Source organism: Drosophila mauritiana, chromosome 2L (assembly GCF_004382145.1).
Source record: "Drosophila mauritiana strain mau12 chromosome 2L, ASM438214v1, whole genome shotgun sequence".
NCBI lineage: Eukaryota > Metazoa > Arthropoda > Insecta > Diptera > Drosophilidae > Drosophila > Drosophila mauritiana.
The window spans coordinates 13,707,302-13,723,989 of record NC_046667.1 but is presented as its reverse complement, the minus strand read 5'-3'; the positions used below and the strand labels follow the sequence as shown (position 1 = coordinate 13,723,989).

General features: G+C 43.0%; 1 protein-coding gene across 1 annotated transcript; it reads right to left on the bottom strand.

Annotated features, from left to right (window-relative positions):
• Positions 1 to 7,867: 7,867 nt before the first annotated feature.
• LOC117147037 (protein draper) lies at positions 7,868 to 9,170 on the bottom strand. The gene has a single exon (XM_033313747.1). It carries the CDS (start codon positions 9,104 to 9,106, stop codon positions 7,973 to 7,975), a length of 1,134 nt encoding a protein of 377 aa, XP_033169638.1. The 5' UTR covers positions 9,107 to 9,170; the 3' UTR covers positions 7,868 to 7,972.
• Positions 9,171 to 16,688: the final 7,518 nt, after the last annotated feature.

Below are 16,688 nucleotides of genomic sequence, written 5' to 3'. Positions count from 1 at the left end.
CAAAATGATAAGGCCAAGAAACCATATGCTTCCAACTCATTGAGCAAAACTTTTCAAACAAAAACGGAGAAAGGCATAAAGTATGTAATTTCAGCGTCTGCTTATAACCGAAAAATATGGCCAATTTAATGGCACAGACCATATGAAGCATACGGAACCCGCCCCGAAAGACAACATCCCCGTTTTCCTTGACACATTACCGATGCGATGGGTTGGAATGGTGGTCCAAACCCTTTCAACGCACCAACGCATCTCTGGCGAAACTAAAAATCATAAAAAGCAAACTTTGCTGACCAACACAAACAGACGCACAGACAAGGGGGAAACATGAAAAGGCGAACAAAATATCATAAAGCAAGCGATTTTTTAACAATAAAATAAAAGAAAAGCACACAAAAGGTACGACCCCGCCCATTCAGCCCCCTTGACCAACCCTCCGCCTGGGAAAACTGCTTTAGCAACAGCACAGCTTGGCATTTAACACGGCCCATAAGACCAAATATAGAATGTCCAGGACCAAAAATAAATTACACGACCATTATGGCCAAGAATCCGATTTTCGTAGATACACACCAAGGTCTCGGGAGCACAGGCCAAGCGAATGGAGGCTTTTTTCTACCCCTTTCGGAATGGCCAACACTTGGCCAGAACGTGATTTACCAAATTAGTGTTGCTGCAGGTCCAAATGGCGCTGGCCGTAACCGAAATCACATAAAATATGGCTAATACAATCCTTAATAGTCAATTTGAAAGCCCGAACACAATAACAAAGGGGCTTCACACTTGTTTCATTCTCTTAGCAGCATTATGTGTGCTTAGTGCGAAATATTTGGACTAAAAAAGCTCATTTAAGGATTTAGGGTAATCCCATATTTCCCCTCCATCAATAATAAACAAAATGAGTTGAGTATACACGAAATTTCCAAACAATAAAAACAAATTACTGAACATATAAATCACGTTTGAATGGAAATGCATATCATTTAACATATTAACTCATTAACGCCAATAAAGTCAAATGCAATTTTCGCAAGCTTCATTTCCGTTTAATTTCAGGCGATAATGCAATAATGGATCAATTATACAAGTAAGCAAACGAATTATAAACAAACAGTGAAACGCACAATAGCTTAATTGTCCGCTGGGTATTAATATATACAGCAGTGTTTTTAAAGAAAAACTCCTCCCCTTGAAATCCCTTAACTCCCACTGATAAATACACCCATATTTAACAGTATTCCAGTTGTGGAACCATATAAATTCGATCTAACTGCAACAATAAATAAGAATCATTTTGGGGGCGATTAACGTGGCGAACAAAGGGGGCCAAAAGCAAGCCCTTGTATGTGTACGTGTGTGTGTGTGTGAGTCTGTATATATTGTTGCTGGATTAACCCTATAGGATTAACCCTAAATGTGCTGTGGCAATTATTGCCAACCGGATGACGCCGACGTCGACGTCGACTGCAGCTGGCATGCCAACTTAATTTTTAGCGCAGACGGCAACAACTTGACCCATATTTCCAATGAGCTGACACCCGCTCACCAACACAATCTCAGTGGCACTTAAAGCTCACACACACACCCCTGTCCAAACTGAAACCCTCGCAACACCCACAACCCAACACCCCCCACACTCATCACATCCTATCCCACTGCACATTAACGTACTGAAAACTGAAATTTTTGTCGTCGAAGCGGCAAATGAGCTGGAAGATGGTGGAGGGGGGGATGGGAACGGTGTTTTGGGGGTCCTGCTAAACAAATATATATACACGTAAATCTATATAAACTGTTGGTGTGTGTGTGTGTTGGTGGACACACAGAGGTTTGTTGGTAACGAAAAACGAACGCAAAAGCGAAAACCGAAAACCATTGAAATGCCCATGATGATGATGATTGGTGGGAAGGGGGCTGGGAGGAGGATGCTTTTGCGACGGCGCAAAAATAAATTAAGTAAAAATTAATGTCACAACACAACAGAGCCGGGCAAGGGGAAAAGCAGCAGCAGCCTTGGCTTTTTGAAATGAATTTTATTAGGCAGATGCGCTGCTGGCTGGAACTTCCTTGCCCATTTCCCATTTCCCACTTGCCATTTCCCTTCGGCACTCCCCATCGTCAATTTTCCTACTTGTCCTACTTGGCCACGCATAAACAAACACTTAAAGAGCGTATACAGGGTGCTTCGGTTTCAAAATCAAATTAAGCGTTGCTGCTCCATTCCCTAACACCCTCCCCTCACCAAGCACCTCCCGACCAAAAAAGAAAAGCCCCCAACCACCGCATTCTCCCCAAAGAGAGCAGCTCTCTCTTCTGCTCTCGCACTCTCTCTCTCTCTCTTTTTCTTTCTGTGTGTGTGTGTGGAGAAAGTGCGTGCCCAGCGTGGGTGGGTGAAAGCTCGTTTTTGCTAAAATTTTAGCCCTGGATGCTGCTGGAAGTTCCTGCTTATTTCGCCAGCCTCCCCGCATGTTGTTGCCGTCTTTGGGGCACGCATAGAAATTTTAATGTTAGCCTCGTGCCAGCAGAAAAATGGGAAAAGCCTGGGGAAAAGCGTGGCGGCGACGTTGAAGAAAAGAGCTATCCCAGCGAAACTGCACGCAATTTAATTTTGATTTTCATTGCTCTGGCGCACGATGAGCGGCAAAATGCATTAGCATGGCATTTCAAAGATAACTCGACTATATTGCATGTTATTACTGCTGCTGCATTGCAATAATGTCATGCTGGCGAAATGCACGAACGACATCCTGGCCAACATCAATTTGGGGCAATTACACTCGCAATTTGTTGACTGTCTGCCACAGCACTTTATTTCATGTTTGCCGATTATTAGAGTTTATTTTGGATTTTGAGTAGTGGTAAATCCGTTTATTTGTCACCGAAAACATGTTATTTTAAACAAACGATGCTGAAGGATTTACTATGAATTTTATTTTACAAAATAAAGACACCGAATATGTGCAGATATATGGTTCTTCAATTCAATTCAATATATATCAATTTTATTACCTTAATCTTGAAGTAAACTATATAGCACAGAGGCATATTATAAAGTTGCATTAATATACATCTGCATTAACTTAAGCGAACTTTGATATCTTAAGAGTAAGGCGAGAATTTAATTTCTTAGTAAATGGACTTATTGTGGCCTTAAATGAAAGCGAATAAAGCAATGTTTCGGTTTTGCCAAACAATTCGATTAGCAGCTCTTTGTACTCCGCTTAACCAACTAATTGTGTAAAGCATGGAAAACACTTTACAGCTGGGCTTTTGTGCTCGGATCGAACCATCCACCACGACTTAAGTGCATTTTAAATGTGGCCTTTTGTGTGCTGATTTTTCGCCGATATTCCAGCTGCCTTCTGCCCGCCCTCCTCCCGAAACTCCATTAAAACTAATTAATCTTGCGGCATTTAAAATAGTTGCTGGAAGTGGGGAGGGGGGTGGCTGCTGCAATATCAGCTTTACCAGTAGAGTAGGAGTAAGTAATAATTACTAATACCGTGGCTGCAGCCAGGCGGGGATTATAGTCTGTGCCACGGCTTGCACCGCCGACAGGAACACCACCACGGGCGGTAATTCAGAGCACAGGCAAAGCAGATTGCGTACCACCAGCACCTCCTATCCCCAAGCTCCATTCGAGCTGAGCTGCCAGCGAGGCAATTGACCAACATTTTCAATTAATTTTTGCTCCAATAAGCAGGCGGCGGGCTGCGCTGCCAGTGGAGGAGTGAGTGCGACGACAGTCGACCCACCGGCGACCCCACCTCCTTGACCTCCCAGCCCGGTGAGCAGCCAGGCACAAGCAAAAACCACCCACCCAGCCCCAACATTTACATGCCCCTCGGATGAAAGTTTGCTTTGGCAGTAAAGTTATTTGAAGCGCAGCTGTTGGCCAAAGTCAACCCTTGCCACAAAATGTTGCTGCAAGAACGAATATTTTCCTCATAGCTGTAAAATACTGTCTCAAAATTAATAAGCAACGTTCAATCTTCGACGGCTCTCATAATACAATTTTAGTCGCAGCAACACTAGCAAAGATTAATAATAATTATAACCAAATTTGTTGTCAGTTTTAAGTGATTTCTTTTCAAGTGCATTTTACTTTTCCCATCATTCAAACAAATTTGACCCGATTTTTAAGTTTGTAGCTGCAAGAACTGGTTGAAAACCTCGTAAGTGATATGTTTTGTTGCAAGTTTGGTTTCTCTACTCAACCAATGCTATTTCTACTTCTTTTAAACCACCAACTAAAAATGGTTGTAAATATTCTTGGAAAATATGCTTGCTAGCGCACACATACACATACACACGTGTACGCACCTGCAGTTTGTGTAGCTACAACTAAACACGGTGCAAGTGATTCCATGTGCATTAACTTAAATGCTTTGCGGGCTGGGCACTTTGCGTTCTAAAAGGTAGAACTAAAATAAAATAAAATAAAATAAAAAGCTGGGTAAAAAGGAGAAGAAGGTGGCTCACAGTTGCGAGCGCTGTGGAGTAGGCAAAAGGAGTAAAAAACGCTGGGTAAAAAATGCTTTTTCAAACATTTAACGATTTTTTAGGTCAGCCAAGAGCGCACGAATATTTTATCATAAAAATACGAATATACGGGCAAATATCAAATTGTGTGTGTGGCCCAGGTGCGCACATAACTTATTTCTTTGGCCTTAGTTTGTAAAAGGCAGACGCTCTCCAATATGCAGTGGGCTTTATGGGAATTTCCCTTTGGAAGTTGCATGTTTCTCAAATGCGAAACTTATTAACGTACTTCAGGATGTGCATTAGGAGTGCGAGTGCTGCTGCTGCAGCTGCCGTTGGTTTCTCTAATTGCACCGTCCACAAATGTTGCATCCACAAAAACGTGGCCTTGCCACGGCTTGACAATAAGCAGCCTGCAAACTTGGCTTGCAAAAATTGTGAAGCAGCAGCAGCAGCACAAATCATGGAATGCAGCTGAGGGGGCATGCATTTTGTGATTATTGAAACACACAGCCCTCGTCACTCACATGCACTCGTTCTCTTTCTCTTTCTAGCCCCGGTCGCCCCGTCTCTCTCGCTCGCTCTCCGGCCATCTCTCTCTTCGGTGCTGTAAATAATTTCAAAGTCTGCGTACCGCCGAGAAAAATAGGTCAACAGTGTTGCTGCCGTTAAACTGGGCGTGACGGCAAAAGTGGCGAGCTGAAGTTGCATGCGCCACGCCCCTTTGGATCCTGCTGCGTCCCCCACTGAATATGCCGCCCTAAAGCTTATGGAACATAAAGTAGCTAGCCCTAAAATTCAGCCATGTTTCGCATATTTCTCATTCGCTAACGCCCACTCCCCCTGCTCCTAATTGGGCTGGCGGTGGGCGTGGCAGGGGCATACATTCGCACACATAAATTGCACAGGATCAACTAGTGGTTAATATTTGATGGCTGCTGTTTGCGTTTTCCCGAGTCGCAGCAACAGCAGCAGCAGCAACAGCGAACTGCATCCGAGCTAAACTGCAGCGACCTACTTTCCGACAATGCATTTTTGCAGAGGAGATGCTGAGTGAATGGGGGGGTTGGTGGATTGGGGTGGCAATCGGGGGTGGTAAGTGTTATTCGAGGGCTGCATCAACAAGTACACACTGAATAATTTGCAGGACTCCCGCTAGGTTGCGATGGGAAATGACTAAGAGCTCTGGCTGCTGATTTTGACGAATGTCTTCAGGCAAGTGAAGTGAAGTTATCCCGTAAGGAAAGCTATAAAATTGCAATTGCCGAAGGAAAAGTTACATTTTTCCAAAAACACTTATTTATTCAATTACTGAAGAATATGGTATCTGAAGCTCTAGGCAATATTTAATTGTCTTCATTTTATATTGTATGCTTGGGAATTTTAGAAGGCACTCTTTGATTTTCAAGAAAACCAAAGGAAAAAACCAAAATGAGGTTTGTTTACTTGACATATTAAATATTTTTCTTTAAAGAACATTTTTATAAAATTTTTTATTTTTATGTTTATGATTCTTTATTCTATTTCAATTTTTATAAACAGGACTTTATTTTTAACTAGATCACGTTCTCAAGTTTTAAAATTTGCTACGACCACTTTTTCCCAACCCTTTTACATTTTTAACAGTCCCTATTCGTTAACAAACGAACCATGAAAATGCTCTGCTTAAGACTGAACATTTTCCGCCATCAGTGCGGAATCTTTGAGGTAACTATTTATATAATTCGTTTATGCATTTGAAAAGTTTATTTTCCGTGCGCTAGTTGCCCAAGGCTTTAGCTCAACTGTTGCAGAGCGCTTTCCAGTTGCAAAGCTAAAACAATTTTTGCTAGAAAAATATAATAAATAAATAACTAAGCAGCAAAAGAGCAGACTGTGCGAAAAGTAAGGGCAAAAAATATGTGTAAAAATGAAGAGCGGTCGGAAGATAAGGCAGAACGAAAGGCGATGGCAAAGGCAAAGGCAGGCGAGTCCAGTCGAGTCAAGTTGAGTTGAGCCAGGCCATGTCCTTGGGCGACTTCCCACGCAAAAATATTCACCAGCAAAGGTTACCCCAACGCAAACACACACACACATATATACACGCACGCACACAGATACGAGTGAAAGCAATCAAAGTGAATGGCGGAAATAAACACACATACACAGAAACAGATACGAGCACAAACACAGATACACAGATACTCAGCACACCGCCAAAGAGAGAAGAAAACAACATAAAAATTAAAGAAGCTTTAAGTATTCCCGTTGTTTTTGCTGCCAAGGGGGCAGATAGTGGTTGTGAGCTCCATCCACTTGCAACAAATCGTCCTTTTTCTTAGAATTTGCACGCTTTCGATGTTTATTCGCTCTCACGCACTCTCTTCGCTCGCACTTTCTCTGCGGCGGATTTTCTCGGCTCTTTTCCGGCACTGCTCTCCCTGTTTACTCTGCTCTGCTCCACGCTCCTTTGTGCAAAACACATATAAATGTGCAGCGATTATGGCTAAAAAGATCCGTGTGCCGCTGCCAGATACACTTCGCAAAGATACAAACACAGATACACAAAAGCGCTCGACTTTCGAAGCAGATGCTTCGGCTTAAAATATAATATAAATAATGCCTCTACTTAAGCATAGAAATAAATCCTTTTAATTCAAAATATCCGCATTTAATCTGAATCAATACTTTCTGTAGCTTTAGCTGTTAATAATAAAACAAATATATAGTAGCAATTTTATGTTTCTGAAATGAGTTGAAAGGTAGTGGGCCCACAACGGTGCTTATGTATCTAGATAGATTATAATCCCTAAAATAAAGAATTTCCAATCCAGATATCGTTAAATATGAGACACACTCTGCCTCAATAACTTAAAAGTCCTTCAGCATACATAGTTGTGAGTGAAAACATAACATTTCAAATATGTCTGTTCATTCGTCTGAGTATTTTTAGCCATTTTCAAGTTGGCTTGTTTGCTGATGTGCTGAGCATGAGCACTCTTGCCTCGAATGTTTATGAATATTTTATTTACATAAGCCAGTAATCAGCATATGAGTCCATATTGCTGCTAAGGGACTCACAATCCGTAAGCGAGATATGATGAGTAAAATGTTTATTAAACGTTTTAAATTTATCAGCCACAAGTGATGAAGCGAACTATGGGAGTATCTAATAGTTTGTCCGATTTGTTAATCCTCTTAAACTACTAATATTAATTTTTGGTCACGATGAAGATTGCTTATCCTTTCTGTCTTTTTGTAATGTTAAGTAACACCATTGAATTAGTAAATTATTAGCAAACATATTTATTATTATGCAATCCAAATGCTTTTGGCTTATAAATCAAGCCCCTACATTTGTAAATGTCCATAATATTATCTGCCATTTAAAACATAAGCATTACAATTATGATTAAGTTGATACGCTTTATTTTCGAATGAAAAATGATTTAAAATTAACAATCAATGTTGATCTAACACAGCCCAACGCCAAGGGATGAACCTGACCCCCTCATGGCACCCACTCGTCCACATCCACTGTCTTCTTCGAATACTGGCACTCCATCTCCTTGTTGGCCAAAGCAGCCCGCTCCTGGCGATATCGTCTACCACCGAGGAGACCCACAATCAGCAGAACGAACAGGAATCCACTGGCAACACCAATGATTGGTATGGTCCAGGGATTCAGCTCATCCTCATCGTCGGTAGCTTCGTTTAGCCCGAGAATCTGGTTGAGCAAAGTGCGCCGACAGCTGAGCACTCCAGTTGCTTCGCCACTCTCCTCCGGCACATATCCATCCGAGCACTGACATACACCGGAGTCCAGGCATGTTTGATGCGGACCACAGCCGGATTTTAGGCAACCCACTTCATTACTGTCGAATTGCTTCTCGCGGCATTCGCCGCGGAAAAGGACGAAGTCATCGGGACAGTGGGTGGCCGTGAAAGCGGCTGTTGAACTGGTGCTCGGCGAATCAGTGTTGTCCTCGGTGGTGTCCAGTTCCTCAGAGATTGACTCTGCACTCAGCTCGATACACCTTTCTTCGGCCTTATCCCACCGATATCCGGAGTTGCAGGCACAGCGTTCCACATCGATGCACTTGCCATTGGCACAGCCATCGCCCACTCGGCAAACTGGGGCACATCCACCACTCACACCATCGCCAGTTGGCTGCAATTGGGTGTAGCCGTCGCGACAGGCGCAGGTATTGGGCGTTACGCACTGAGCTCCCGCAGGACATGGGGTCTCGCAGATGGGTTCACAGTAGTGGCTGCCATCCTGGTGATTTCTGGCCGACACGTAGCCGGAAATGCACTCACAGCGATCTGGAGCGGCACAACTGGCGTGGGCGGGACAGCCCCGACTGCAGATGGGCTCACACAAGCCGGACTCCACCTGCAAGTAGCCGGGACAGCACTCTCGTACCAGCCGGTGGGTGACTTGTTCCTCCTCGGAATCGTAGATTTCGGTGATCTTCTCAGTCTTCTTCCAGATTTTCCACTTGGAGGGCTGTTTCACTATGACCCGCTGTTTGGTCACTGGCACTGTGGCTCGTATAGTCTCGTTTCTTTCGCAGTAATTATCACGCTCAGCGTTTGCTGCAACGGAGCCGAGCACCAAAATCAGGGCCCAGATGAATTTCATTTTCCAGTTTGACTTGTCCGTTCGCAACTGCAGTCGGTACACAACTGAATTTTCCCAGAACAAGAAGTGCGGACGACAGCTAAGCTGGCCACTCAGGCAGTGGACTGCGGGGAGGATCGGCAGAGAGTGCAGGCAGGCCACCAGATAGGACACAACAACATCCGCAGCTAGATACAATCGCTCTTTTCACTGAAAACAATCTCATCGAAATGTTGCGCTACGCCGAATGATGCTGATATTCAGATAATTAAGCATTGGATTAATTAAAATCTTAATAGCTTAACAAAAGGAAATGATATATTTTTACCCATTTAATTATACAAAATATTAAACTTGTCCCAATTTCGTTCAGTGCTGTGATCTCGGAGGGTTGCAGCATATCTGAGCCGCTGCCAAAGGTCACCCCCGGATTTCTGATCTCTCTGACTTTGAACCTCCCCCTCTTTATCACAGTGCACTATCTATAAGTGTCCCTTTTTCAGTTATTATCATAAAACCCGCTTTATAAGTTGCCCGCATAAAGACGGTGATAAGGCTGAAAATAACATAACATAAAGATGTAATTGTTTTCCATTGAGAATCGTTGCCGATATGACTCACAAAGAGCGGAACTAAACGGTTTACATTGATGTATTTTTACTTCACGACTTCCTCCACATCTAATAGAAAATAATAATCATTTTACACTACTGCGTTCTTTAAAAATGTATCCTTACTTCATGTCTAAACAGTATGTCCCAGGATTTTTTCCAGTTTACTCTTATCAAATGGTCCTTTTTGGTACCTGCTTTTTCGGAATTTTACCTGTTCAACTAGCTGTTTTCTTCTGATAGAAACGAAAAATTATAGTTTTTCCCAGCAGGCAAGATTTTTCTATCCAATTTAATTGACTGAAATAGTTTCCTTATGGTAATTTTGGGTATCGTGGACCATTTGACTTTTAGAAACGGTGGGAAAAAATAAAACCTTATATCTATTATTAAACATTAAAAATGATAATGTAACACTGATGAAATGTGATTCCTTTGTTTATCCATGTTAAAATACAATTTTACAATCAGTCTGCAAAATATGCTTTTCCGATTGACTTTCCACATAGCTCGGTCAAGCAATTATCTCAATTGAAATATGATCCCCAAAGCGTTTAAGAGGTCACTCATTGGCAGGCTGAGCTTAATGCGCTTTTACAAAACGCAAATCAATTTGGCAGGATGAAACTCATAAATGTTTGAGCCACTTGAATAAATTCTGGCCCCCAGGAAGCCTGACGTCATTGGGCTGGTGGCAGTCGCACATTTGTTACTTTTGTCACGCTCGTTTCGAGTCGGGATCTCTGGGACAATGTTTTGTTGAGCACATTCACAGTGAACCCGAAACCCCACATATGTGCATGTGTTTATATACAGAAACGAGTACATATAGATGGATGTGGGTATATGGGAACGAGTGTCAATGCAGGAACAGGCGGCGTATAGGGCACGTATCCTGTGCCGCAAAATGCTCCAACTCTTCGCCCCGCGGCCTGACTTTATGGAACATATGAACGGATGAATGACAGCTGACATAGAGACAAAAGTGTGTGTGACACAGTCACATTCTAATCTAAAATAATTGAATTGAAGTCAGATTGCAACTGATGCTTTGTTCCGTGTGTGTATGTGTGTGTGTGTGCGTGGCTATGTATCTGTATCTGTATCGCACAGATAAAGATACAGATACGGCACGACGTTCTTCTTTTGAGCGAGTGTGGCTGTGCTGGTTATCCCAGTTGAACTGGGTGTGCAAAGTATAACTGTTGGATAACAGATAAACGGCATGTGCCACTTGCCACTGACAGTCAGCCCGTATCTGTATCTTCTGGTGGCGTACTCGTATATTTGTATCTTTTGCAGCCGCCAGTTGCCCACATCACATATGCGAGGCGCCGCCTAAGATAATTAATGGTTTACGGGGTTTCGCTAACTGGATTTTGGTTTTTCATTGTCTTCACAGCATCCCGCAGCACCCACGGCACCCATGACACCCGAAAAGCGGAAAACGTAACCCAACCAGCTCTTCACTTCTCGCCGAGATTTCTCACGTCGGCGACTGCAATTAGGTCGGGGGCCTAGTCAAAGTTGTGGCCACCCCTTGAGTTATTGCCGAGCTTCGACTGCGATTCGCGACTTGCTAATTGCCAGCCATAAATTTGCATTATCTCACGTAGAGGTAAACTCCCGAAAAGCGTTCAAGGAAGTCCAAGTCCCGCCCTGTCCCTTCCGTGGAACTGTTAAATTATCTAAGTTGCTGGCGGACCCAAAAACTTTGGCCCACCTCGTGTGACATCTGCTGCTCAAATGCACAGGCACGTAGCTGCCTCCCAATCAGTTTGGGTTAAACTAGGTGGTCCTGGGGCTCGCAGGTTCAAGATTCACTTGCTATGGACGGTTTAACTGGCAGTTTGTTGGGGCATTTCATGGCTAAGCCTCCATCGGCACCTTAGCCCTCCGACCCGCACTCTGCGGGCGAAAAGTTTTGGTGGCACGAAAGTTTCCAGCTCCCGAATGATACGACAATAATTTTAATTATAGATTAGCAGACAAATCCTCGAATGAGCACTAAAATTTCACAAATTATGACGGCCGAAGAATTTGTGCCCGTAAAGCTACCTACTCCGTAACCTTAAAACACATTTTCGGCTATGTTCGACACAAATTTCTTGTAAAAGTGTTAAAAAATAAATAGCAATATATTAAATACCTTTGTATCGCAATTCTATTTCTATTTAAAAATAACTTTCCAGGTCATGCATAAAATGGTTATGACCACTTAAGTTCGGTTCAAGGACTCACATCAGCTTCTTGCTCTTAGCGAAAATATACCTAACATCTGCGAATTGTGCTGACCTTTTGCCTTCGCTACTATCCAACTATCCATTTCTATATTTACCAACCTCTGCTTTGGCCTAGTTACGGCTAATATTAAGTGGTCCAAGAAAAAGCCAGCGAATTGTTAACCTTAAATCCCTTTTTCATTTGCGAAGGTTAATGGAACAAGCGTAGAAAGCTGAGGCGTAGAAGTCCAACAAAAAGTGAGCATTGTTTGTCAGCTTTTGTCAGTTGGACTTGCCAGCTGCCAGTTGGCCCGACTACTATTACAAAAATAAAAAATAAAAACACAAAAAAAGACACTGAGGAAAGGCTGGGGAAGACACACGTGAGAAACTTTGCAAATGGAAAAGTGAAACTGAAAACTGCGTCGCCGGCTGTGATTAAAAAAGTAGCGACGCCATTTGTTACACTTCTATATGTATGCTGGCAGTGGGTGGATGGTGGGTGGGCGTGTATATAATTTGGTTCATGGGCTACTCAGCTACTCATCTACTCATCTCACTCGGCTGCGGCCATTTTCATCCGCTGCAAAGTTTAAGGTCCTTCATACATAAATAAGCAGTAGGCAAAGCGGCGTCGCCTCAAAGCACGGCGGCAAACAGCAGCAGCTGGATGAGGGGCAGGTGGAGCAGCTGGGGCTGCTGGGGCAGGAGGGGCAACAACTAAGCGGACATGACACCCACTAGAAGAGCGCTCTTCAAAAGCGGCCAACAACAACGACACTCATCAACAACGGCCAAACAAGGGCGATAAAAACAAGCGCAACAAGGACTCTGAAACCCGAGACCCGGAGTCCAACATGACACATCGTCATCATACACGAGCGCCACGTAACAGTCGCGACTGCGACTTCCACTGCCGAGATCCTGACAACGCCTATGTCCTATGCACGAGTCTGCGTGTGTGTGTGTGTGCTCGTGCTAGTGTAGTGGTGAGTGGGCAGGAGCGGAGGGAGGCTGGAGGCTTTGGATGTCCTTTGAGCAGTCACTGTGGCAGTGTGGCAGTCAGTCAGGGCTGCTGGCACATAATTAAGGACATCGTCGGCAAACGCGAGAGGCTGAGAGGCGGGCAGCGCGAAGTGAATTACTTTCGGGGATACTCTTTCCAAATCGCACTGGTCCAATGACAATAGATTTGCGGCTTTCACTTTCAAACAATGTGTATTATTACACTTGATTGTAAGAAACTGTAGCAATCAAGTTAAGTTGTGCAATGAAAGAGGGGAGATTTTGATTTGGGAAAATTGCCAACTTTAAATGAAATTGAGCTATTTATTCTACGGGTGCACAATCAGATATTAATATAAGAATATTTAAATGATACACTTTCTTGAATAACTATAAAAAACTTTGAGTTATTCCTACTTTTAGGTATTGCCAGTGTATATTCCATAGTGTATAATAGTGCAATTTGTATCTTACAGGCCCGCTGTTTGCACTCGGATTTGCTGCCGACTAAGAGTGTGAGTGTGTTTTGTGGGCGGCAGCGGTGGCTGGGCGTGCCGGAGTCTGCATGAATGAATGATGAATGAAATGGCCAAATATGCTGCCCGAGCCCGGCCAGAATGGGTCTGGGTCTGGGCCGTGGTGCTGTAGCCGAAGACAAAGCCACAAATGGGCATAATGAGCGTAAGGAGGCGGCAAAGCCGAAAGTGCTCTTGGGCGCTGCCAGTTCGGGACAATGCAGCGCGAATTGTGTCATATTATTAATGAAAAAGAGCCAGGCCAAAATGAGCAGCGAGTGCAAGAGATGAAAACAAAACAGGAAGCCGAAGCAATTTTAATATGCAACAGTAGTCGTGCCAAGTGTGTGTATGTGTGCGTATTTGGCGGCGCGTGTGTGTGCCTTGCGAAATGAAAATGAAAATCAAGCCAAAGCCCAAAAACCACGGCACCAGAGCAAATAAACCCACGACGGAGCGAGCGTCAAGTTATTTATTTGGCAATTGTGCGCTGCTTTTTATTGTCCTCCGAGTGGCTGCTGGCTGCTCTGTTTGCTTTTGGGCATTGCTCCGGAACACCCAGCCCACCAGGCCAGCCAAATACCCACCCACCCACGCACAGACCACCCACCCGGACACCCACTTACTCGCCAGCTGGGTATTTGAATGTGGCTCTGTGGTCGTCGAAAGGTCAATGGAACAATTTTAAATTGCTCGCCCGAGAAGTGAAACAAAAAACCAAATCAACTCAAACCGCCTGCACAGGAGCGACGGAGAAAGCTAAAATAATGCCTGCGGTTATGGCGTTTGGGTATACGAAGCCCTCTGTGGCTATGGCAGGTTTTGAAATACTTTAGCTGTTTCCAAAATATATGGAACGGAATATTAAATCAAAACAAGACATTGAAGCTGTTCGCCTTACTTGCCTTGGAAATAAAGTGAATAATGCTTTCGGAACAGTATATCTGCAAATTTCTGTCCATTTCGAAGTTACTACTTTAAATTAACTTAAATACCTGCATTGAGGTTGTAATTAAGAGACTCACCTTCTATCCCTTCTCCATTTGTTATGCAATCAAAGGTTTTTCCAATTGGCATTCAAGGATTGCGTTGATTGTGTTGAATAATTACTTGTAGAACTTTTCCCGTTACTGGTTCGTGTATTAAACTTGTTGTATGCGTATTAATATTATTTTAAACTTTTTTATCAAATTTGTCTCCCAGAATTTTTGGTTGATAAGTAATGAAGTTGATGTAATTTATTTTAAATTCAATAATGATTATTATTTATTTATATGCGATTATGTATGTATGTATGTATCGAGTTAATCGACTTTTTTCAATTTCCGTCAATCGAAGACTTTCAAGGAATTTCCGAATTATTCCCACTTAGATTCATCAGCCAATTGAGCTGTGCTTGAACTGTCCTTATGTTTTAATGTACTATTATTAAAAATTTGTATCAATCTTGTGCGTGTTTCAGTTGCTTATCGAAAACTTATACATCATTTGCGAATTTAGTTTTCTATATAATAGAACACTTTGTATTTAAATGGATTTTTTGTTTGTATTATTTTTGTATGGATATTATAATTCGCTTGACATTAAGTGAGTTTGGAATTTCGGGTGTGTATGCATTTTATGTCCAATGATGTTATTAATATTTACAACTGGCTAAAATAGTTTGCTTGTGAGTAGCCATCACCATTAATTAATAACTAGTATTTTCAGTGTGGTTTCCCTTTGTTTGAATTACAAAATTGCTTTAGTCGTGGGCTTATGCGTTTATTCAGTTCAGCGATTAAATAGTTTTCGCGGTTTAGTATTTGTTTCCGCAGCTTGAAGAACTTTAAAATTGATTTATTTCTTGTGAATTTCACTCAACCGAATTAAATATTGCTTAGCTTATAAATTTGTTTGTATGTGGTTTTATATTTGTTTATTCCGATATCCGCTATTAGTTCTGGCATCCATTGCATATGGAATGCGTGTCGACGGCTATAAAGTGGAGAGGAATAACATTTAATTTAGTTAATGAAATTAACCATTTATTATTCAGTGAGCAATAATCACGAGTTTCTCACTTGTTGATAATGGCCCAGAATATCATATCATTCGGTTTTATTCATTCGTGCCACCCCTTTTTCCCAGCCAGACGCCCACACAATGTGAACATAAAAGTAACCATTGCCATTTATTTTTTGGCACCTGTTATACAGGCACACACACATATGTAAAATGAAGACAGAGAGCGAGCATGTACGAACGAAAGAGAGCGCGAGAGTTGCACTTGACATGTATCTGAAAGATACTTTCCTTTTTGAATATTGATAGCCTGATGGTCAATTAGCGATTCGCATTTACGCTTCCTTGTCAGAACTCGAAAGTAATAGAAATGACAAAATCGGTGGCATAAAAATAAAATAGAGGCAGGAAGGATGTACGAAAATTTGTGTACAGCTATAAACTGAATGATAATGGCTAAACCGATACAGATGATGATGATGATGGAATTTTCACAAACACACGCACACACGACCTCCGGACCAAAAAGAAAGAGAAGGACAAAGAGAGCGAAAAGGACGTTCACGGCACGTTATGTTTCATATTACACTTGCTGCTGAATATCAAGTGCATACTATAGAAAGTCCTGGATAGTTCAATGGGTTTACCTGCTGGAATTGTTGTATATATCTGTTTCTAATATTTTATTTGCAGGCCGTGTGCGAGTGTGGGCACACTGGTATTAGTATATAAGATATATGGTATTGTTGTGCACACACAATTCCACACACACACACACTGGCAGGGGCACGCACAGAGTCACACACTCACACAGACAGACGCGCGCGCACCGTTAGCGACAGACAACAGGCACACACTTAACCACACGCACACGCACACACCCGGAGAGAGACGCACGGAGATACGGATACGGATGCGGACACAGACCACGGGCAACGCGTTAGGACTCTCCGGCTCCGATGGCACACTCTCAACCGCTCCAGCGCTCAGCCGTCCAACCGTTCAATCGCTCAATCGCTCAGCCGCTGTGCAAAAAGGCAACTGACAGCACAACCCGAAACCGGAACACCAACTGAGCCCGATGCCCGTGCAGCATTGCCAGCGAGGCGGCGCTGGAAGTCCTTTAGCTGCAGAAGCAGAGTCCTTTGCTGGAGCCGAGAACCAGCACGAAAGCGACGAGCCCGAGCCTCGGCATCCCACGACACATCCTTGTGCAGGAATTCGAAATCCCGAACGCTGCTTGGGG